Source organism: Aspergillus clavatus, genomic scaffold (genome assembly GCF_000002715.2).
Source record: "Aspergillus clavatus NRRL 1 1099423829798 genomic scaffold, whole genome shotgun sequence".
Taxonomy (NCBI): Eukaryota; Fungi; Ascomycota; class Eurotiomycetes; order Eurotiales; family Aspergillaceae; genus Aspergillus; species Aspergillus clavatus.
In genome coordinates this window covers 39,713-62,356 of record NW_001517101.1, presented here as the reverse complement: position 1 = coordinate 62,356, position 22,644 = coordinate 39,713, and the positions used below count along the sequence as shown (strand labels likewise).

The 22,644-nt window shown below is 48.0% G+C and overlaps 10 protein-coding genes across 10 annotated transcripts, besides 2 other annotated features; 6 read left to right on the top strand and 4 right to left on the bottom strand.

Moving 5' to 3' along the window:
- Positions 1-525: 525 nt before the first annotated feature.
- On the top strand, positions 526-1,601 carry ACLA_088230 (fumarylacetoacetate hydrolase family protein; the record flags this gene model as incomplete). The annotated part of the gene is made up of 3 exons (XM_001272559.1): positions 526-540; positions 660-1,381; positions 1,469-1,601. The coding sequence occupies 3 exons, from the start codon at positions 526-528 to the stop codon at positions 1,599-1,601; spliced, it is 870 nt and encodes a 289-aa protein (XP_001272560.1).
- A 219-nt stretch (positions 1,602-1,820) lies between these two features.
- On the bottom strand, positions 1,821-2,727 carry pre4 (proteasome core particle subunit beta 7; the record flags this gene model as incomplete). Its single annotated transcript, XM_001272558.1, has 3 exons — positions 1,821-2,425; positions 2,488-2,635; positions 2,698-2,727. 3 exons carry the CDS (start codon positions 2,725-2,727, stop codon positions 1,821-1,823), a joined length of 783 nt encoding a protein of 260 aa, XP_001272559.1.
- A 1,846-nt stretch (positions 2,728-4,573) lies between these two features.
- On the top strand, positions 4,574-5,415 carry prs3 (proteasome core particle subunit beta 6; the record flags this gene model as incomplete). Its single annotated transcript, XM_001272557.1, has 2 exons — positions 4,574-4,671; positions 4,728-5,415. The coding sequence occupies 2 exons, from the start codon at positions 4,574-4,576 to the stop codon at positions 5,413-5,415; spliced, it is 786 nt and encodes a 261-aa protein (XP_001272558.1).
- Positions 5,416-5,660: 245 nt separating this feature from the next.
- ACLA_088200 (pre-rRNA-processing protein PNO1) lies at positions 5,661-6,547 on the bottom strand (the record flags this gene model as incomplete). Its single annotated transcript, XM_001272556.1, has 3 exons — positions 5,661-5,717; positions 5,771-6,417; positions 6,469-6,547. 3 exons carry the CDS (start codon positions 6,545-6,547, stop codon positions 5,661-5,663), a joined length of 783 nt encoding a protein of 260 aa, XP_001272557.1.
- Positions 6,548-7,474: 927 nt separating this feature from the next.
- ACLA_088190 (mitochondrial distribution and morphology protein) lies at positions 7,475-9,184 on the top strand (the record flags this gene model as incomplete). The annotated part of the gene is made up of 3 exons (XM_001272555.1): positions 7,475-7,712; positions 7,774-8,999; positions 9,053-9,184. The coding sequence occupies 3 exons, from the start codon at positions 7,475-7,477 to the stop codon at positions 9,182-9,184; spliced, it is 1,596 nt and encodes a 531-aa protein (XP_001272556.1).
- Positions 9,185-9,205: 21 nt separating this feature from the next.
- Positions 9,206-9,240: a microsatellite.
- Positions 9,207-9,240: a microsatellite.
- Positions 9,241-10,905: 1,665 nt separating this feature from the next.
- ACLA_088180 (GTPase-activating protein BEM3) lies at positions 10,906-14,846 on the top strand (the record flags this gene model as incomplete). Its single annotated transcript, XM_001272554.1, has 2 exons — positions 10,906-14,173; positions 14,245-14,846. The coding sequence occupies 2 exons, from the start codon at positions 10,906-10,908 to the stop codon at positions 14,844-14,846; spliced, it is 3,870 nt and encodes a 1,289-aa protein (XP_001272555.1).
- Positions 14,847-15,670: 824 nt separating this feature from the next.
- Positions 15,671-16,520, bottom strand: ACLA_088170 (uncharacterized protein; the record flags this gene model as incomplete). Its single annotated transcript, XM_001272553.1, has 2 exons — positions 15,671-16,308; positions 16,451-16,520. 2 exons carry the CDS (start codon positions 16,518-16,520, stop codon positions 15,671-15,673), a joined length of 708 nt encoding a protein of 235 aa, XP_001272554.1.
- A 593-nt stretch (positions 16,521-17,113) lies between these two features.
- Positions 17,114-18,046, top strand: ACLA_088160 (18S rRNA methyltransferase BUD23; the record flags this gene model as incomplete). The annotated part of the gene is made up of 2 exons (XM_001272552.1): positions 17,114-17,136; positions 17,230-18,046. 2 exons carry the CDS (start codon positions 17,114-17,116, stop codon positions 18,044-18,046), a joined length of 840 nt encoding a protein of 279 aa, XP_001272553.1.
- A 691-nt stretch (positions 18,047-18,737) lies between these two features.
- Positions 18,738-20,360, bottom strand: ACLA_088150 (isocitrate dehydrogenase (NAD(+)) IDH1; the record flags this gene model as incomplete). The annotated part of the gene is made up of 5 exons (XM_001272551.1): positions 18,738-18,825; positions 18,895-19,798; positions 19,880-19,954; positions 20,025-20,085; positions 20,328-20,360. The coding sequence occupies 5 exons, from the start codon at positions 20,358-20,360 to the stop codon at positions 18,738-18,740; spliced, it is 1,161 nt and encodes a 386-aa protein (XP_001272552.1).
- A 1,820-nt stretch (positions 20,361-22,180) lies between these two features.
- Positions 22,181-22,498, top strand: ACLA_088140 (mating alpha-pheromone PpgA; the record flags this gene model as incomplete). The annotated part of the gene is made up of 1 exon (XM_001272550.1): positions 22,181-22,498. The coding sequence occupies one exon, from the start codon at positions 22,181-22,183 to the stop codon at positions 22,496-22,498; it is 318 nt and encodes a 105-aa protein (XP_001272551.1).
- Between the last annotated feature and the right edge of the window lie 146 nt (positions 22,499-22,644).

Sequence of the window (22,644 nt, the reverse complement as noted above, 5' to 3'; positions counted from 1 at the left end):
AGGTTTAGCATCTCTATTCTTGTTTCTCAATGCTACTCCGCAGTACTCGGGGGAATGCCGATGAAGATGGGAATGGTTGATAAGACAAAGTAGGTAGTGGTAGACATCTTCAGGTTGCGATCTGTTTGGACATTGGACTCTTCGCAAGTCTCGTAACCGCATGTGCTTTCTTTCCGGCCAATACCGAGTCAAATACATTAAGCTGAGCTCTCACAGTCACAGGCACAGGTGGCATAACTCCAAATTCCAACAGACCTCCGCGACGGTATATCCCAGCTAGGCCAAACTCCGGGCCCGCCAGTCTGGGGATTGGGGGAAAGCGGCTAGCTCCTGTCCCGGCCGAATGATTATATATGAAAAGTGCATTATGGTGCAATTGTACTACTATTTGTATGGAGCGGCTCACGGAGTAGTAGTAAATCCAATCTGTAAGCATCACCTGTACCTCTATATAAGGCACCTCATAACGAATACCCTCTACGACTGTCTATACTCATTTTATTGTCCTGCTACTTACCTATCAATATGTCTCCATTTTCTGTAAGTGTGCTGCATATCTCCTCACCATTGGCATCCAAAATCTGTTTCGTTCCATCAGTCATGTCCATCACTGTCGTAAAATCAATTGGTCACTATGCTGATTTGTATCGCCCTCGCAGCGACTGGTCCGATTTCTTGCCAAAGATGGCCATGTCTACTATGGTGACGCTATTCTTCCCGCTGGCACCAGCGACATTGCCAAAGTGAAAAAAGCCAGGGTGATCCAGGGAGATATCTTCGGGCAACATAGTGTCACAGACCAGGTTTCCGAGATCAAGATGCTGCTTGCTCCCTTGGCGAGGAAGGATATCAGGACCGTACGCTGTCTGGGGTTGAATTACGAACAGCACGCCAAAGAGTCCAATCTTCCTACACCCAAGTATCCCGTGCTGTTCTACAAACCGGTCACTTCCATTGCAGGTCCCGTGGACGACATCCCCGTCTCTACTATGGCACAGGAAGGCGAGGGTCTGGACTACGAGTGCGAGCTTGTTATCGTCATCGGCAAGGAAGCTAGGGACGTCAGCGAGAGCCGAGCGTTGGACTACGTACTTGGATATGCTGTGGGTAACGATGTCTCTCATCGAGATTGGCAGATCAAGCGTGGTGGCGGACAGTGGGGACTAGGTAAAGGCTTCGATGGTTGGGCTCCCTTTGGCCCAGGAATTGTGTCATCGCAATTGATCCGCGATCCAAACTCGTTAAACATCACTACCAAGCTCAATGGTAAGACAGTCCAGTCATCCTCAACCAAGGACATGATATTCCACGTCGCAAAGATTGTGGCTTTCTTGTCCCAGGGCACCACATTGTTGCCGGGGGATTTGATCTTCACTGGAACGTAAGTTGATTCTTTTGCTGCTTTTGGATAATGGACATTTCGAAGTGGCCTCGGCATGTGTGAAGCTTACCATTCGTGCAATGACAGACCGCAGGGCGTTGGGATGGGTAGGAAACCCGCCCTCTGGCTCAAGGACGGCGACCAGGTTGAGGTTTCTCTGGAAGGAGTGGGATCGTGCGTGAACCAGGTGGTCTTTGACAAGCCCGTTGCTAAACTTTAAGGAGCCAAGGAAAAATTGCAACAGATTGATATACCGGCCTAGAAAAGAAAAGAAAGGATATAGTAATGGGTACATGGCATAATTCATCATAACCTCAATAGATATCTTCCAATCAGCTGCTAAAACCGTCTCCGGCGACAGATTTCTTTGGTCGGCCTTCTGAGACCGTGGAATCTATTCTACCAAATGAGGCTGTACAGATAGATTCATGGCTGGGAACTAATTAACCTGGGCTCCGTATCCTCTGATGGTCTCGGCAAACGCCCAGCTTTGATTCTCAATCTTCTGGTCCTCGTGCAACTCCACGCCGTCTTTGCTGATCACTGCCAATGAAAATTTATCCAGACTCCGAGCGTCTCTGTACCACAAGACCTTGAGACATTCTCTGAGTGCATCTACCGCCTCTTCTTTGGTGATTTCCTCGATAGGCCGTTCCTCAGGAAACAAACGACGAAGGATTGGGACTGCAAGATGAGCACCAAACCCGGTGGCCAAGTGAGGGGCTGAAAATGTTGTTCCTAACAGATCTGCAGAGCTCAGAAAAGGTTGTTCGTCGCCGTCGAATCCAGCAACAAGGACCTGATTCCAAAGGGGGTTGAATTCGGAGCGACGTTTGTAGAAGACCTTGGATAGGTAGGTATGGAGATTCTTTGCATTCAGCATATTGCCATGAGTCGAGTAGTTTTCTCTGATGTCGATGGACTCCAAAAGGCGATCGATATATTGCATATCAGACACATCACCACTGAAACCGATCACGGCGGACTCGCCAAATACGCGGAGACGTTTGACATTGGAGAAACGAGCAAGGGAGCCATACGATGCTATGGGAAGTGGCAAGGAGTCAGATACATCGTACATAAAGCAGGCTTTTCATTCAACGTACCCAGATTATCAGCAGCAATCGCAACTCCTCCGTTGAACTTGACCGCTACTACTGAAGTGCCAGTCACGACGGGCGATTGAGTGTGAGTCTTAGGACCGGATGTCTGAAGGTAGGATGCATCGTAAGGGCCATAAACATCGTCTCTAGGCTTTTAAGAACAAAAAGGAGCCGTTAGTATTCTGACAGATATGGCCAGGTACATGTACTTACTCGACCCCATGCTTCAGGGAAATGGTTCATGTTGATCAGGGTACTTCAGAGAGCCGCTTGAATTTTGCCAATGATCCGGGCAGTACAGTTGAAGTCGATAGGAAGATAAATATCAGATGAGGAAGACCAGATGTGTCGTTAAACAATGACGGAACACTTGGACAACTTGCAGGAATGCAATAATGAAGGTCTAGCTAGGCAGGAGAGCTTACGGAGCTCAGGCTGGTTACGTTAGCAACCTTAATGGTGTCACACTCTCAGGCTGGTGGAGATGCGCCCGCGCCTATCAGAATGGATAGACGCGTCTTGCGAGCTGTCCTACCCAGATACAGTGATACACCATTCCGAATATGAAGTAATTACTGCAAGTTTGGTGTCGAGTTTATACTTATTATTGCGATTATTGTCAGACCAGATTTCTCATCCACTTGTATAAATGTGAAAAGACCGGAATCTCCAGCCAGACTCATACAGGGCAACTCCATGATACTGAGCACCTTCAATGGAACTCACCATTTAGACTCGCCCATCTACTGACCACTCAATCCATGACCTTCGCCTATCATTATAGCATACAGGGTTGGGTTTGCCCTGTGCTTAATCATTATCGATCTTCGATTCAAGAGAAGTCATGTAGTGCCAGGGTTCGTTGATGACACGAATTCAACTGTATCTCTCTGCCCCGTTCGCCTTCTCTCTTCTAATCTGCTATTGATTTCTTTTTGTGACTTCAATAATTCTTCCTTGAAGCCCCAGGTTGGCAACCTTGAAGGATCCCATACCTCCGTTGGTAGGGAAGTTCTGTACTGCGCTTGGCTGTCAATGCCCGCATGATCCATCAATTTTTCGAGAAGACTAGGGTTCCTAAGTGATGTTGAGTTGGCCAATTTCTCATTAAAATGTGTACCCTGTTTCTTCAACGACAGGAAATGTCTGAATTTTGCATTTGCTGTAGGTTCAGGTGAACCCGGCGGAGACGGGGGGATATCGAGATTAGGCACCGGGGGAAGCGTTAGATCTTGAATGAACGCTCGTGCTGCTGAAGCCGACGATGATTGCCTGTTACTCGAATTTCTGTCCGTGGGGAACTGGGCTTCTTCATGCAATGGCCCAAGAACGGGACCATTGAGTTCTTGATCAGGATCCTTGAGTACAGGTACTTGGTTGCTACCATGATCTAATTGAACTGTCGCGTGTTATTAAACCTAACTCAGATAATGATATATTCGGATTGAGAGGATTCAGGCTGACTTATACCATCTGTTGTCTGTAATGTTTCAGGTAACTCTTCCTTCTCTGTGTGCTGGAAGCTACAATCAGTGAATAAAGCACAATATTTATGCAGTTGGGTAGATACCTTAGAGTAGGGCAAAGAAGTTCTAGCATCATCATCATCATCTTCGCTACTGCTTTGATAGGCACCAAGGCCAAGCAAGCCGGCCATTCTTCCAGATGCAGTATTCAGTTTCAGAAAAGCTTGAGCTGCTGCGGGTGTTTTCTTGATCTCGAAGAGAATACACTGCTTAGCAAAGAAGAGATTGAATTCCAGGGAATGGAGGCTTGAATTCTGAAGTGATCACAAGTCTTTCGTATATTCAAATGAGTACTGCGCAACTTTTGGATACATGATCCGCCTAGATATCAGCCACTGTAAGCCACTCGTGGCGGGAGCTATCTGAATTATCTAAGCAGGAGGCAGCTACAGCATCGCGTCAGAAGATACGGTAGGTACTCCAGTACGTACGTACATCCCATCAACGACAATCCACACTTATAAATACCCGAGAACCTGCAATAACAGTACCTCATCTGCATCAGAAATTTACTAATATCTATCTTCAACTTCTTGCGACTTTTAACATCTCTGTATCCGAAAATGGCATTGTCCATGGCCCACGATCCTCATTCTGAGGCTATTGGATACTCTTTCTCCCAGGCGAGCAGTGTCCCCGTTAAAGAGCATTCTTTTTATCCGTACGCATCAAACCTATTTCAATCGTCGGGAAGGATGGTATTGACCTTTGTTATAGTTATACCGACAACGGCGGTTCTACTCTCGGCATCACAGGTTCGGATTTTGCGATTCTTGCGGGCGACACCCGTTCGGTTGCGGGTTACAACATCAACTCTCGCTATGTCCCCAAGGTCTTCAAGATCGGTGGTGATGCTGAGACGGGAGAAGGTGCTCGTATTCTGCTCTCGGTGGTTGGTTTCGCCGCAGATGGTCAAGCACTCAAGGAACGTCTGGATGCGGTGGTGAAGATGTACAAGTACCAGCATGGAAAGCCCATGTCAGTCCGAGCTTGTGCTCAACGCTTGTCGACAATTCTCTACCAGAAGCGGTTCTTCCCCTATTATGTCCACGCTATCCTCGCAGGATTGGACGAGGAGGGCAAAGGAGCGCTGTACAGCTACGACCCAGTAGGCTCATACGAAAGAGAACAATGCCGAGCAGCTGGGTCAGCTGCGAGTTTGATCATGCCCTTCTTGGACAACCAAGTCAATTTCAAGAACCAATATATTCCTGGTAGCGGAGAAGGCCATGCTTTAGAGCCTAAGAAGGCAGAACCGTTGCCGAGGGGAACAGTCGAACAACTTGTCCGGGACGCTTTCACCAGCGCTGTGGAGAGACACATCGAGGTTGGAGATGGCCTACAGATGATGGTGATTACCGAGAGTGGGATAGAAGAAATCTTCATCCCTTTGAAGAAAGATTAAAGGGTTACAGCTGGTTACCATTATTCTAGGACCTGCTGCACTCAGACGAGTCACCATACATGTAATGAGAGCACGAACAGGAAGAACGATTCTCGCGTGGGAATTATCTCTTAATCTCTTTTTGAATCATCAAATCAATGTTTCTCATTCAAACCCTGGCTACCACAACCCTGAACGCCGATTTCATGCCAAAAGTAAAGCTGTCGTCAAATGAAGAGAAGGAAAACGGAGGTTTCATATAGGTATCAAAAACGTTCCTTCATGCGAGACGCCACTTTACGCAAGTTACCATAAACCTTACCCTATTGTGCGTTAGTAGTTGCCCTGGGATAATAATACGACTTGTATCACTCACCGGAGGACTACCCAGGATCAAAGAAACGATAGCTTCCTGTGCAATTCCCAAATCCTTGAATCTGCCCAAAATGGTGATCTTCGTACCTTGGAGTACAACTCTTGTTCGGCTGGCGTTCTCGATAGCAAATTTCGTTTTTCCATCCTTTCCTGCGATTCGCCCAATGGCACGGCTCAAATGCTCTCCATTCAGCGATGCCTTGACATCACGGATCTCGAATGAGCGAATGTAAAGATCATCAAGCCTCAGCAAAGCAATGGCATCGTCAACATCAAAGCCAAGTGTGAACGCCTTCACAAAATCTTCGCCCTTCTGCAACGCTCCCGTGTCCGTGGTAAACTTGGATGTACGTAGTTCAACAGCTCGATTCTTTATATTCATTCTGACTTGTAGCTTGAGGTGTTCGACCAGAGGAGGATATATTTTCGGCCAATTCGCTTTTAAGGGCGTCATCCGATGTGGAGGGACTGGCACCTTTCGAGTCTCAACCCGTAGAACAGTCTTGGAATCCGCGATTGGTGTAAATACTGGTCGACTTTCCTCGTCAATGCGCATGTCCATATCCTGGGCAGACTCAGTAGCGGGTGCCATAAGAGCTTCATCCTGGGTGGACACTTGAGCATCAATCAAGACTTCATCATCTTGCGCTAAAAACCGTTAGACACAAAGTAATGGATCGATCAGGGTATGCAACGGACCGAGAGTTGAAGGGCTGATATGCTCCTCCGCCGGCAAGATATTACCAGGCTCCCGAAGAAGTGCTGTTGGTGCTGGCATTTTCTCGAGCTGATTTGGGATCCTTTTGTGAAATAAATTGTAGACGTTGATGTTCACACTTTTTGGGCTCGTTATCGCAAATTTTACCGGCGGCGGTAAGGAAATAATGTGGATGTGGGTGGGCGGAATTTTTAGTTGCAAACCTAACAAACATGTACAGTGCGGGATGATTTCATGGAAAGATTCAACATGTGCAGCGGCGAGAAGCTCTCCGACGGATGTTTATCTCACAGCTTCTTGCTCATGGATCTACTGGCCTGGCCTACTTCTGACGCGGTATCTTCTTTCTATAACATCACAGCTCAATATTACCCCACGCTGGTTTAAAGGCTCATTCAGGATGTGACGGCAGTCATGTCCATTAACTTCGGACGCAGGCTGTACACCAACTTCTGGGAAACGGCAAATCCTTTGTTTGGATGTGGACTACGGGCAGGCCACATGCCTTCTTTCTTTTTCGAGTCACCTAGCTCGGGGAACTTGTTCCGGAAAATCCTTTTCAGAGCAAATGTGCGCAAGATATCATCATTACCTCCGCGGACGAGACATATCACCAAGCGATTCGCTTCTGGTAGCTTTCTTGTACTTGGAGTGTCCCCCAGCCCAACTGCAGTAGAGGCCGGTACAACATGTACCATTGCTCCAGAGAAACTCATCTCGCGCAGGAGCTATCAACTTGAGCGAAAATTGTTTTACCGTCTACCAGGAAATGTGTGGAAGAGAGGACTACATACAAATAAGGACGATGGGTTAAGAACAGAGCGTTCAAGTGATCCCCTGCGTTCTGGAAAAGATGTGTCTTCTCTCCGGGATCAGAAAAATACGGACAGTGAGGTTTGCTCAGAGAAGGGGAAGTCAAGGGAGTCGACTCATGGAGGACACTACGAAGGATTTACGAGAAGCCATTTGATGAATCGGTTGCCCCATATGTCGCACCTGCATAGGCCTACAAAAGAAGAGCTATTAGCTGCCGCAAATGGTTTTTGGTCCCGACTCAAGGTCCGGTTCAAGTGGTTCTCGATTCGGAGCGTTCGGCCTTTCAATTTCGATGAGATAACCGCACTATTCTCCTGGGTATTGCTTGGCCACGTTGTATGGATTGTGCTAGGAACGACGACGTTCTTCTCCTTGCTGATTATTGCAATCAACACCGTCATGGCTCAAGGTATGTTTAAGGCTGGTGTAGATCACAATTTAGAAAATACATCAAATACTGATGTTTATAGAAACCTTGGCTGGATGGGTAGGAAATTACCTTACAAAGTCATCGGGAGTGAAGGTTGTTTTCGAATCTGCTATCGTTCCTAGGTGGAAAGATGGCGTTATCACTTTCAAGAATGTGTTTGTCTCCAGACGGCCCGGTCAGGGAACAGGGCATGTCAGCAAGGGTTCCTCCAAAACCGCAGCTGCCGTTGCAGCAGCTGCTACCTTTAGTGGAAGGTCCGGCCTTGATTCCTCATCGGATCAGCCGCCGGCATTGGAAGAGGAGGACACCAACTACACCCAATTTGATTTATCGATTGAGACTGTTAATGTCACCTTGTCATTCACAAAGTGGATTAATGGTAAAGGGCCTCTACGAGATGTGGAGGTCAAGGGTATCAGAGGGGTTGTCGACCGCAGATCCGTGCATTGGTCCGATGATGAGCTGGATCCAAAGTCTTACCGGCATGAACACAACCCTGGTGATTTCGAGATTGACTCGTTCAAAATGGCCGACGTCCTAGTCACTGTGTACCAGCCGAACAATTTCAGGCCGTTCTCCGTCAGCATATTTTCTTGCGACCTTCCACAATTGAGAAAGCAGTGGCTTTTCTACGATTTCATGTCAGCAAATATGATGACAGGTTCGTTCGATAATTCGTTGTTTACCATCCATCCCCGGCAAAGTCACAATTTTGTTGGTGCACAAATCGATCATAGCTTGGAGGAATATGGCAAACCCAGCCCGTGGAAGAAGCATAATAGGATACGAATTGATGGGTTGAATATTGACCATCTTAACCGGGGAGTACAAGGCCCCTTCTCTTGGATACATGAGGGAACTGTCGATATCGTTGCCGACATCATGTTCCCGGCTGATCATGATGAAAGCCTTGCGCAAGTGATGGCTGGGCTGTACGATCGTCTGGAAGCGACTGTCATATCGAGCCAATACGATGGTCCGAATTCGCATCGTCAAACAGGATCTGAAGAACCAGTCTCGAACGAGGATAAGCGCTTTCTAGTCACTGATCTACGACTCCAGTTGAACAATGTTCGAGCAGTGGTTCCTTTGTTCACACGGGACCTTTCATACATAAACAATGCGCTGATACGTCCCATTGTTGCTTACATCAATTCGAGGCGTACTTTTATTCCCATCAATTGTCGCCTTGTTAAACGGGTCGGCGACTTCGATGGCAGCTGGACGACATTTGATAGCGGACTCATGGACGATCTTTCAGCAGCGGTAAGCATCCATCATTCGATTGGCTCTCATACATACTCATGCTTTCTTTTCAGGTGTACGATGCATTTGCGCGGGATGTGGTTGACGAGCAAGCGCGCAAGCGGCGGTTCAAGAAGGTTGGCTTCTGGTCTCTTCAACTGGCTGCCCAGGCACTATTTATGGGGATGGCAGGGAATATAGCATGATTTTCTTCTTCCCCCCCCCCCCTCTCTCTCTCTCTCTCTCTCTCTCTCTCTCTCTCGATTATTACCTGTATCTATATGGCGTTGCACCGGGTTTTGGGGGTGGGAATCATTCGGGAATGGGCGTTATAGAGATAGTCCCCTCATCATGCATGCAGTGCCCCTCGACACTCTGATTCGGTTGGTCTTGTAGAATAGATAGAGCCATGTTGACGTCGCGACATATGATCAATGAGTTTCACTCCCACTCCTTCATAATTATATGTCTAGCACTCCGCAGCTTTGGAGCTCTTGAAGCCAGTTGCCTCGAGTACACACGTCCCTTGACTATCTTGATTTGAGTGAAATTCTCTCTAAAGCATGAGATGAGTTTGGTAAATAGTTATCGCCAAGGGTTGTTCTTTTTGGGCGAGCTTAACTTGGTTTATACCTAATTATCCAGGTAAAGCATACCAATATTTATTAAGAAACAATTTTAGACTTATAAAGGTCCTAAAAGAATCATTCCAGTATGGCCTTGGAGGCAGTAACCAATAGGGAGGACGTATATTTAAGAGTTATGTACACTAGGAGTATAATACCTGCTTGTGGATTCTGTAGTCTACCTAGTGACATACGTAGACGCAAGACAGTGTCTAGGTGGTAACTACAGTACCTGTGCTGTTATTATTGCTGCACGGGGATATCAACTGAAACGTCCCAGAATTCTGATCCATCTAGAGCCTATCTCGGACTCGGTACTGGGTAGGTAGTCAGGTAGGTATCCCCTATAGAATGCAAGTCTATACGATAGACAGGATACTTCGTACATGAAATGACTCCACAGTCCACGATCAAGCATGGCTGCTGTACCCCTTAATAATAATAAGTATTTGATTCTAACCAGATAGCTCCTAGTTATCCGATTATTGTCCATCCCATCCAATCTTAATCTGCTATCTTTTTCTCAGCACCTTCATCTTCTCATCTTCTATGATTTGCCTCTCTCCCCATCTTTCTTCAGAGACGCTGTTGGATTCTCCAGCTCTTTTTGGGATACAGAGTGCCCCGTTTAGTGACAGGATGATATCAACAGACAAGCCTATCGGTACATGGGTATTAAATGAGATTCATCACTAACTGAAAATTATCTCAATCCTCACACTGCGACCCCTGGCGCCAGGCGCCCCGTCTGTGCCGTTGGGGTCTCCTTAGTGTCGAATCGTCGTTTGGCCTGTCCCTCTTCCCTCAAGCTGATTGAGTGTCGGTCATCGACTCCCTAATTAGCCATGTCGCAACTTCGGCACAGCAGCGACAGCAGCGACAGCAATCCCAGTACCAACCAGCCACCGGCAACGAACTGCGTCTCTCCGCAACTAAGGAACAATGGAGATTTTCCACGTTCACCATTGACAGGAAACCTCATCCCTCGTGATTATTTGGGCTCTCGATCTGATGCCCAGCCCTTCCATTCCACCACCGTAACCCCCCGCAAACCTATGCCATCCCCCTTGAACACAGGTGACTGGCTTCGACAAGACCGCCAAGACGATCTCGGTTCGTCACAAAGCCCTCTATCACCGAGATCATTAACAAACACGGCTCGCCTACCTAATTGTTCTCCGACGAACAGGATAGCCAACGCTACACCTCCTTCTGCTTCGTCCACTGCGGCCGGGCGAAAGTCAACCAGATCGTTAGCCGGCGATAGATTGTTGGATAACCTTGCACAATATGATAAAAGTATGAGTGCGCCTGCGAACAACGTCACCCCGCGCAAACCATCCGATGGCACGGAGTCCGTTCGGTCTACGACATCATCCCCCATCTCTCTCGTGGGCTCACTGCAATCGATGCCTGGCGATCGAACATTAGGGCACCGTGCTATGCCCCGCACCTCATCGATCGATTCCGCCATATCCTCGCTATCCTCGGCTTCACATCCTCACAAGTCGTCTTTCGACGCTAGTGCGGTGAGCCAGGCTGATATCGAACACCTCATAACAACCGCGGGTTCGCCCGAGGCAGTGATAATACATCTGCTGAAAGAAAAGCACCATGCTGCTTCTCAGAACTCGCAGCTCTGGAGACTGGTGGACAAACAAAGAACCCTCATTCTCGGGCTGAACAAGGACCTTGAGCGTGCATTGAAGGAAAAAGAACGATACAAGAAGAAGGCCAGAGAGCTACAGAATTCAATCCCCTCGGTGCCGTCTACTGCCGATCAGATCACTGTACAATCTCGAGCAGATCACGGAAGTGCGCTAAGGTCAACAAGTCCAAATTCGAGTATTCAAGTCTTCCGTAAAAATGCAGTGCTTGCTTCTGGGGCGGAAAACCGGGCACCATCGAGAAGTCTCAATTTCCCGGGCGGGCCTACAATGTTAGACACTAATCTGACAACCGAGCTGTCGCAGCCAGGCAAAGGAGCCGAGTCCAATGGATGGACAAAATCTCCAAGTCCTGACCCTTCTCTGCACTCTCAAAAAGAACTACCGACTGCAAGCCCTAGCTCCTCAGCCAGCTCTAGTTCGGCTTTGAAAGACGTCTGGCCTGAGGATGGCAAACAACGGAGGCTTCCGCAACCTTCGCGAAAGCCCCCTCCGGCGCCCTTGAACCTTGGGCAAACAGAAAGTTCAGCGATTGGCCACTCGAATGTCTACGATTCAGAGTCTGAGTATGAAGACATCCTAGAGGTCGACGAACTACCGATCGAACGCGGAAGACGAAAAACGAGGGATGAAGATGACCGAGATCGTGAAGCAGCGGTGACAAAAGATGGGGACGGTGGTCAAGATGCCTCACGATCCATTGGGAAAGATAATCCTTCATGCAAAGACTCGCACGGCATATTGACCTCGATGAGACCCTTGGAACCATGGCAAAACACATCGCATAGCGCCTTGATGATTGAACCTCAAAGAGTGTCTGCATCTATCCACAGTCCTCGGATTGGTCACACCCCATCATTCAGTGATCAGCCCGCCATAACGGTACCGAAGAGCCCAGGCTTGCCTCTCAGTCCAAGACCGGAAGACCGACCTCTAGGTTCTCCCCTGCCTCGGATGCCTCGGGAAATTCCAAACTCATTCGCTCTCCTGCCCACGTCTTCTGAAAATGGCCTCGCTGGCCTGGCTCTGTCTCCTCGCATTGCTAAACAACCCAATCTGTTTGGACCAGGAGCTCCAAGGTCCACAAGCGGTTCCCTTAACATTGATACCACTAGCGGATCAATTCCTTCAATAGACGCAACTGTACAGATGGAAAATCAGCGATCTTTGTACCCAGCCAGAATCTATCAAGGCTTGGTGTCGGAAGACTATCCAGATCTCCTTCTACCACCAAATGCCCTTCCTTTGATCCGAGTGCAAGTCTCTTCGTCGCGACTGCGACCTTCCAGAAACAGCTATATGGCACCTAAGCCATCGGAAGAGGAACCTGTCTTCACTTTGAGCATTTTTTCACGGTCAAAGAACCTAGAGCTTTGGCGCGTCGAGAAGGTCATAGCCGCCTTGCCTCAGCTCGACCAGCAAGTCAGACAATCGTCTGCGTTATGGATGAAACTGCCGGACAGATCCATCTTCAGCGGGCATTCTCCTGCAAAGATTGACGCAAGGCGTGCCGCCCTGAATACCTACTTTGAGACCCTGCTCGACACTCCAGTAGACGAGAAAGCAGCCCTGGCGATCTGCCACTTTCTGACAGCAGATGCAATTGAACCTCGAGACGATGAAACAAGTTTATTGAAGGGCAATAGTAAAGCCGCTTATGATGGACAGCGTGGTCAGGATGGCAAACCTAAGAAAGAAGGCTATTTGACGAAAAGGGGCAAGAATTTCGGCGGCTGGAAAGCGCGGTATTTCATACTCCATGGACCTGAACTGAAGTATTTCGAATCGCCGGGAGGCCCTCATCTTGGAACCATCAAGATCCATAGTGCTCAGATTGGCAAGCAATCACAGACTACACCTGGCCAACCCAACTCCTCCTCTGGTGCTGAAGACGACTCTGACAATCAATACCGACATGCCTTCCTCATATTAGAGCCGAAAAAGAAGGACTCTTCTGCCCTCGTACGACATGTTCTCTGCGCCGAAAGTGACGAGGAAAGAGATGCGTGGGTTGAAGCACTCCTAGAGCATGTTGAAGGACATTCGGATAGTGAAGGCTTAGACACTACATCACCGCAAAGTCAGGGTCAGATCTCCGCACAACCGATTTCTCAGGCAGCTGCGAAATCCTTTCCCAGTGGAAACAAGAAACCCCCCAAGGGGATGGTCGTCTCGGAGCCAAACGCTATTGATACCGTGCAGGGCTTTAGCTACGATGATGCTGTTCCTGCCGAACCACCCGTTCTCGGCGCTCCAACTGAAAGGCAACCACCAAAATCTCCCATGTTCCCATCAGAAGCATTTATGGATTCTGCAAATGGCAATCACGGTCCAGAACCGGTCCAGTTTTCCTCTAAGCTGATCTCGGGGCCCACAAACGGTGCGGTGATTCAGGATGCAGGCGCCTGGGGCAATAAGACCGTCACCAGTACCAAGGAGAAGAAGCGCAGTATCTGGGGATTCCGCACGAGGTCATCATATGATCTCGCTTCCCAGCTTCAGGCCAGCTATGAATCTCCCACAGCACAAGCACCCAGCATAACGATAGGAGAGAAGAGAGACTTTATCAGGCCCGTTTTTGGAATACCGTTGGCAGAGGCTGTACAATTTTGCGCTCCACAGGGGGTAAATATCGACTTGCCTGCCGTCGTCTATCGCTGTATTGAATACTTGCAAGCAAAGGGAGCTGCAACAGAGGAAGGCATATTTAGGCTTAGCGGTTCCAATGTCGTCGTCAAAGCACTCAAGGAACGCTTCAATACTGAAGGTGATGTCGACTTTCTTGCTGGTGATGAATACTATGATGTCCATGCTGTTGCCAGTCTCTTCAAGCAATATCTCCGGGAGCTTCCAACAAATGTTCTCACTCGCGAGCTACATCTAGAGTTTTTACGCGTGCTTGGTCCGTATACTCATCTTCTGTTACCCCCTGATCTCATCTGAAGTTCTTGCTAATTGGAGCTCATTCTACAGAACTTAATGACCGTCAGAAGAAAATCCTAGCTTTCAATTCTCTTGTTCATAGGCTTCCAAAGCCGAACCTGACTCTGCTACGGGCGCTGGTCCAGTTTTTGATTGTCATCGTCAACAATTCCGATGTCAATAAGATGACAATCAGGAACGTTGGCATTGTCTTTGCGCCCACACTGAACATCCCGGCGCCAGTCTTCTCCATGTTTCTCACTGATTTCGAAAGCATCTTTGATGAACCGCCAGGCACGGAAGTAGAGCTCGTGGGGTTGAACGTCGACCGTGTTGCGATCCCCAAGGATATTCGTTCTCCTCGCCACCAAATGTTTTCAGACCTGCCAACACCTACCTACAACCAAACGACGTTTCGCAAACCTGCAGGAAACGTCGATGATTATGACACAGGGCTTATCTCTATGCAGCCGACATATGAGCAGTCCCCCCATAACACGATGGACCAGTACTATCAAGATGAGCCAAATTCTTCCCCATCTACCAACAGGATGCTACTGCCCGTCACGGATAACTCCCGTTCAGCCAAGGCTAAAAGAAGAGAAAGCTCTATGCTCTTCATGGAATATAACCATCACGACTCATCTGTCTAACGGCCCCCAATGGCTACAATCATCACTTGCTACCCCTCCCAGTTTTTCACTGGCGAATTTTTTTGCCGCTCTCTTTTCCGTTTCCCTTCAAGCAAGCAAAGACTGGGATTAATTGATGTCATCTTTGAATATCCACAGACAAAAACCATGTCTCCCTACCCCTACCAATACCCTTTTGGTCTTTGTTCTTTTCTTGTACCTGGTTCTTCTGCTATCCTTCATCTTCCTTTTCTTGGCGATCCGATGTCCATGCTGATTCACCCACTATATCCTTGCCATGGATCAGTGTATGGCCAAGGTCACTTACGATCGTAATGAATGTGGAATGACAACCATGAAAGTACACGTACATACGATAAAGGAGCTACTGGGAAACACATAATGTTAATGCTAATTGCTCAAGAAGAACCATCCTCCATCAAGATTCAATGCAAGCCACGAATCATGTTCTGGTTTATTTGTATACAGATAGTCTCCACACCATAGTTGTCTCTTTCTTTCCTTCCAGTGCCGTCTGATGCCCTCAAGTAAGTGCGAGATCTCAAAAGATGAATGCATACTACGTTACTGAGACCACGAGGACTTGCCATCTGTCAATCCCACCTATCTTCTTTTCCAAATTCCAATGGTGCTAATGGAATATAGAAACAAGTTATCTATACATTTGACCAACATTAAACCTTATATTCCATGCAATATAATTTGTATGGTGGAATTGTCATTACAATATATCAGCAATTAGCACAACGGTAGAGTTGGCATGACATACATATCTGATTAATGTATAGCCCAAGGTATCTCATGATCATGAAGGACATTTTTCTCTAGAATCTCCTTGTCCTCTCTCCTCTCCAGAAACCCATCAACTCCCCATTTTCTCTAACCCACTCCCGTACACCGTCCACCAGGGCCTTCGCCATACCCTTGTTCTTGGTCTTCCCATCGGAAGGTAAATCACTGCGAGAAAACCCAGCGCTGGGAACGCGTTCGCCTGTCGCATACTCCGACCCCATACTAGGCAGGACGTTTTCTCCGGCGCTCAGACTAACGAAGAGGGCAAACGGAATTAGCCACACGCATAACCCAAAGTAAGACGCCACCTCTGTGAAAGTCGGCATATCCGCGACATCAACAATATATGGCTGACGCCAGTTGGTGCTCGCTCGCGACGAGGGTAATGGCTGGGAGAAATGGCGAAACCAAAACCAGTGGTTTAGACCCACGAGCACACATGATAGAAGAAACAGCGGATCGGATAATTTAACAATCGGAAAGCGTCGCAAATTGCTGGAATACACGATGTGGGAGCCGATACTGAAAATGGAGAGAAAAAAGGGAAATCCATCGAAAAGATAGAGGAGGACCTGGATGACGATGATGCTGTATATCAACCGAGTCAACACCCGACGTGCGAAAACTGTATGCTCTTCCACAAGCTCCGATAAATAGTATAATCCCGATGCTAATAACCGGTTAGTTTTGAGCGTCGTTTGCCCCGAACTGGTCAAGTCGTTGACCACTACGGGCCAGAGTATTCCAGGGCTTGCATTGCAATTCCATAGTAACCCATTCTCAATTGCAATTGTCATGGCTAGACTGCTCACCTATAGCTAGAGTAAGAAATGAAAATCCTACAATGACTCCCAGGTATCCCACTAAGGGTAGGATCCACATTGTGAAGCGGCGAAGCAGCGACGCTTCCTGTCTGATTGTGACGGTATGTCGAGATGCCTGGAGACTGTTTGATGTGTTGCTGTGGTTGATGTTGTTGATGCTCCGCAACGCAGTCTAAACAGCTTTAGAGGAAATGTAGTCAATATTGTGAGCTGCTGCTTTTATCTGTTCTCTTTGTCCTTCTTTCAGCAAGTCCCGGACTTTTGCAACATATCATGAGTTTCTGGAGTAGGTGGGCGTAACAGAACAACAACAGATGGTTTCATCCTACAACCAGATTGGTCGACTTGATGCCTGAGGTATCAAGCCCACTTTTACCCACCGAGCTGCGGGCCAATCTTCATTGAGGAAAATCCCCCCAAAAAAAATATATATCCCGAAGAAGTCAGAATTCATAAGAAAACGTCAAGTATTAAAACTACTCATACACCTATTAAACCCTAGCTTCTCGGTGCCAGTCACTTTATCAGCTGCCAGGGATTTCCTATCTCAAGGAGTGCAAAAACATCAGGCGCAGTTACGAGGTCCAGTGAGAATCTCTTCTCTTTCACCGTGCCCAGCATACTTGGTGGGACTGTCAATCACTTTCAACCATGTCGCGTCCCGAAGATGTTCTGTGGGTTCCCTTTTTCGCAGCGTTTGGGAGTGTAGAGAAAATCTCTTCCGTAAGTTGAGTTTGATGCTGACTCTCGAACCTCTTGTGGAAAAGGCCCCCCGATCTCTTCTATGATGATACTGAATCTCGAAAATACACAACATCATCCCGTATCCGTAATATTCAGTCGGATATGACCCATCGCGCGCTCGAGCTGCTCGATCTCCGGTCCCCATCTTTCATTCTTGATGTCGGTTGTGGCTCAGGGTTGTCTGGCGAGATACTCTCACAGGTACCACCTGAGCAAGGCGGACCTCATGTCTGGGTCGGAATGGACATTTCACCCAGCATGCTCGACGTGGCGCTGCAACGAGATGTAGAAGGCGACCTGCTTCTGGCCGATATCGGACAGGGAGTGCCATTCCGGCCAGGCAGCTTTGATGCAGCGATCAGTATCAGTGCTATTCAGTGGCTGTGCAATGCTGAGACGAGCGATGTGAGTCCTGAAGGTCGTTTACGTCGATTTTTTGAGGGGTTATATGCCAGTCTTCGCCGCGGAGGACGGGCAGTATGTCAGTTCTACCCAAAGAATGACGCCCAACGGACCATGATCAGTGGCGCTGCCATAAAGGCTGGCTTCGGGGCTGGTATTTTAGAAGATGACCCTGGCACGAAGAATAGCAAGCTCTATCTCGTGCTGACTGTCGGCGGTGGAGGTTTGCAAGGAGATATCACTGGTGTTGTCAACGGCATGAGTGATGTCGATGTCCTGGATGCTAGGAGAAAGGCGGCGGACCGCACCAAGGTGCAGACTCCCAAGAAGGGGGACAAAGCCTGGATTTTACGCAAGAAAGATCAGATGGCAAGGAAAGGAAAAGTCGTCAAGGCAAATTCCAAATATACAGGAAGAAAAAGACGACCTGCATTTTGATCTTATGCTTTCCGAATGGTTGTATGCTACAATTCACCAAGATTTACAAAATCATCTTCAAAGTGAAAAGAAGCAATCGCGCCCAGAACGGCGCAATGGTCAAGGACTTCAACCTGGCAGATCATGCATTCGTGAGGTGACAGTAACACACTAGTCCTTTACGGTGCCTGCCGATGATCGACCTCGTGCGAAGTTTCCCTACAAGTTTTCACTCAAATATGAAAGCCAAGTGGCGGTATGCTTTTTTTTTGGACGCCAGAGTCCCATACCCGGATCGCTCATGGAAATTGAAATGTGTCCATCCCGGAATTGAAGCTGGACCAATGATTCCAGAAGATCCCTGGCTAATACTGTCCTGGAGCAGGTATCTGATGCCATGGAAAACTGAGGCAAGAAAAAAACAGGCCCACAAGGCCCTGTTGTAGACGATGAAAGAACGTCGTCTGCAAATTATCCTATTTGTTAACGAGAATTCTGTTTCATACTTCCTATTCCATAACCTTGTCTAACGTCTCGATTGTATACAGTAGATGTCTTTTGTGTGTGTGTGTGTGTATTGTAGGCGGGCGAGAGATAATACAATGTATAATCACAGATCCAATTAACCAGTTTGACTTTCAAGGAATGCCATACTGGAACATTTTCGTCATCATGAAAGTCGCAGAAAGAATTGAGTGGTATCACGAGTAGATTACAGAGCCGCCTCCATCTTGTCCAAGACGGCCCTGGTGAACTCGTGAGTGGTAGCCTGACCACCCATATCGCGAGTTCTCGTTTTACTGAGGGTTCAAGGATTAGCAGAGATTTGGGAGAAAGATGACCAGGGAGTGGTGAGGTCGCGAACTTACCCTTCACCAATGACATCATACACAGCCTTGGAGATTCTGTTGGCGTGATCATCCAAGCCAAGGTGACGGAGAAGCATGGAACCAGAAAGGATCATAGCACTGGGGTTGGCCTGGTCCTTGCCCTTAATATCAAGACCAACATGGCGGCAGCCGGGTTCGAAGACCGCAACGTCCCGTCCCATGTTGCAACCGGGGACCACACCGGGTCCGCCCACAAGAGCGGCGCCCACGTTGGAGAGGATACCTCCGTAGAGGTTGGGCATGACCATCACGTCGAACTGCTGAGGCCGAGAAACGGCCTGCATGGAGGCGTTGTCCACAATCATGTCGTTGACCTCAAGAGTGGGGTACATCTCAGCAACCTTGTGGAAGGTGCTGCGGAACAGGCCATCAGCAAGCTTCATGATGTTTGCCTTGTGGATACAGGTGACCTTCTTCCTGTTGTTGGCGAGAGCGAATCCAAAGGCGAACTTTGCGATCCGCTCTGACTTGGCGCGGGTGATAATTTTCAGCGACTCAACCACACCCTGCACAGACTGATGTTCAAGACCAGAGTATTCTCCCTCAGTGTTTTCACGGATAATGCAGAGATCGACGTTCTCGTGGCGCGTCTTGTAGCCGGGGATATTCTTAATGAGAACAATCGAGGCGAAGATATCCAGCTCCTGACGAAGAGCGACGTTGAACGACTGATGACCGGAGCGCTCCACGGGGGTAAAGAGGATACCCTTGAGACCCAGCTTGTTGCGACGCAGAGAGGCGATCGATTCCTTGAAGAGCTCCTCGGAGTGCTTGTTGCCGGTATCAACACCGCTGACGTCTACCTGCTCCCACTCAATGGGGACATTGTCGGCCTTGAAGATAGTCTTGACCGATTCAGCCACCTCAGCACCGATACCATCACCTATATGAGACAAAAGAACGTCCCGCGTTAGCGACACCGATAAGGAAGACAGTACGAGAACGCTATTGGGTTTAGATATACCTGGAATCAGTGTAACGGTGTATTTGCCGCCATACTTGGTGGGCTTGAAAATATCTGACTGAATGGTAGCAAAAGCTGTCACTCGAGGTTAGCAAAGTCCGCTGGAAGAGCAGCTTCTTTCGAGTAACCGGACTGGAATACGCACATCTCGCCGCAATGGACGAACGGGGAAGAGAGCCCGCAACAGTGGCGCGGCGAAGCAAAGACTACACCAGAGAACGCATGTTAGTTGAGAGATGCGAGGCCAGCATGAATGCAGCAAGAAAATATTAGGGGAGCAGGGAAGCTGTCTCAACACCGGGCGGAGGGAAGTAGGTTGGACAGCCAAAAAGGAAGAGGAGCAAAGGGGAAAATCAAGCATGAGGAAACGTGTGAAAACCGCCCGGGTGGAATGGGAGTGATGGCAGCCATTGAACGGGCGCCAGGATAAAGAAAGCTATCGACTAACCTGCGCAGGCTGCGCCGTCCTCAAGGAGAACATTGTGGCAGACAAATGGGCGAGAAAACGAGAGGGGTTGTTGGTTGGTGGAGGAAGAGGTGAAAGAAAAGTGTGTTGGAGAGGAAAAATGGAGGGCGAGTGTAGATGGGAGGAGAAACGGGGTAGTAAGGTAAGGTAACTTTAGGTGGTAGTGAGTACCTAAGGCTACGGTAAATCAATGTAATACAGAGTACTACTAACAATGATAGTATCGAAGTAGTTTAGTACAGCAGAAGATCAAGGTAAGAGCCAGACTAAGACTTGGGACTAGGACAAGTTAGTCCAGGCGGCAAGACGTCGGGCACAAGGGAAGGGGCAGAAAGGCCTCGTCGATACGTCGAGATAGTCTATGCTCTGTAGTATTTGTAGTATTTACTATTTAGACACAGATTGACTAGATTGTAGGTTTTTACAGTACATGTAGAATAACTCCTAGTCACAGTCTCACAGAGTAATGAAGTACTGTGTAAGTACTCCTGAACTGTGATAGCCACCGGAAAAAACGGCGGGCGGATCGTTTCGGCTTCCATTCCTCCCAGTAAATATTATTATTATTGCGCACCCAGTTTCGTTTATGCCACGAGTTCCGGTCTGAATTCTAAACACGGCCCGATCTTATCTTTTTGTCTTCTTTTTGCTTTTTTTCTCTCTTTTTTTTTTCCCCCCGAATTTTTGCCTTTTAAAAAATTACCAAAGTATTCAGGTTACCACTTAACGTAATACTACACAAAGTATCATACATACTACTTATCTCGATACCTAAGTACGTTTATCTTGCCAAAAATGGTAGTCTTCAAGTCTGATGAAGGTAATTCATTTCAGCGCTCTGTCTACTAAGGTACCTATCTACTACGTAACCTAGTATCTACCTACGGAGTACATAGAAGAAATACCTTTCGCGGAATAAATGATTCAAAAGAACTACCACTTTGCTGCTCTCCCACAGAGTTTTAGGGATCTTCTAATATATTCTATATGTTAAATTTTTTTTAAAAAAAAAAAAGTGGTACTTGTAGTATTATTACCAGTTTGGCCGCGCCCGCTGTATCTAACTTAGGCTGGTCCCTCGCTCCGAAGGTTGAGCAATTCATTGTTTGTTCTCTCATTCATGAATGGTCAGTTGTGAATTTGCCTGCCAATTAAAGCAATCTACTCAATACATCCACCTCAATAAGCTCCTGTTTTTGTCCTTTATCACCTGCTAAGTTGGTTATCTACTTTGCTCCAAGTGCCAGTCTTATTCAGTGTGGGTGTGTCAATAAGCCTCTCAGTACTTCTGAGATTGATAATGAAAGCTTCAAGGATAACCCCTCCTATTGAGGACCTTTTCCGGTTACCAATTAGTTGTTAGACCTATTGACTGTACATCCACTAGCTATTCATCTTTACCTTCACTCCTCCTCGATGGTGCATTGGTCTCTTAGATGAACAAGGGATCCCAAAAGAGTTCTATGCCTCCTGGGAGTGATGCAGCGACTTGAATGCCGGACTAAGATGGTGTCTTCCATTGAGTTGCTGCCTTGGCAGTTTCTGTCAATAGACCATCTGTCTATTCACAGGCACACACTTTGCCTCTTTTCTCTTGTTTCCTACCACAGTGTGAATAAAATCCTCTGAATGATGGGTACATGCTTCTGTGAACTGCAATCGGCATTGCTCTTCTACCATCCACCTATTTAAGGGTCTCGAAATCCGCCTGTCTTCGTTCAAGATTCAGACTCCCAACTCATCAGCTCATCGCATTCAAGAATCAACTGAGCATCTCTCAGAAGCTTACAGCCAAACTTTTCTTGCCATCCACTCCTCGCAATTGATCAGAGAAAATGAAGCTCCTCTCCGTCGTCCTCGCTACTCTCGCCGCCACCACTGTCCAGGCAGGTGCTATGGCCCAGTGGTGTGAACTCCCTGGCCAGGGCTGCTACATGATCAAGCGCGCTGCCGAAGCCTCGGGTGAAGTCAAGCGTTCGGCCAGTGCTGTGGCTGATGCCGTTGCGGAAGCCTTCCCGGATGCCGCCCTGTGGTGCGAATTGCCCGGCCAGGGTTGCCACAAGGTCAAGCGTGCTGCTGAAGCCGCTGAGGAAGTGAAGCGCTCTGCCGATGCCTTTGCGGAGGCTATGGCTGCTCTTGAGCATCTGGAGTAAACAAGGTTAGTTTTATCATTTTCTCTTTCCTCATTTTATGGGAATCTGTGCCAATCTGATCATCTGTGGCTCAGCCGTTTCGCTATCCTTCCATTGGGTCGCATTCCCCTTGCTTGGGTTGCTGGACCTCTTGTCTGCAACTCTTG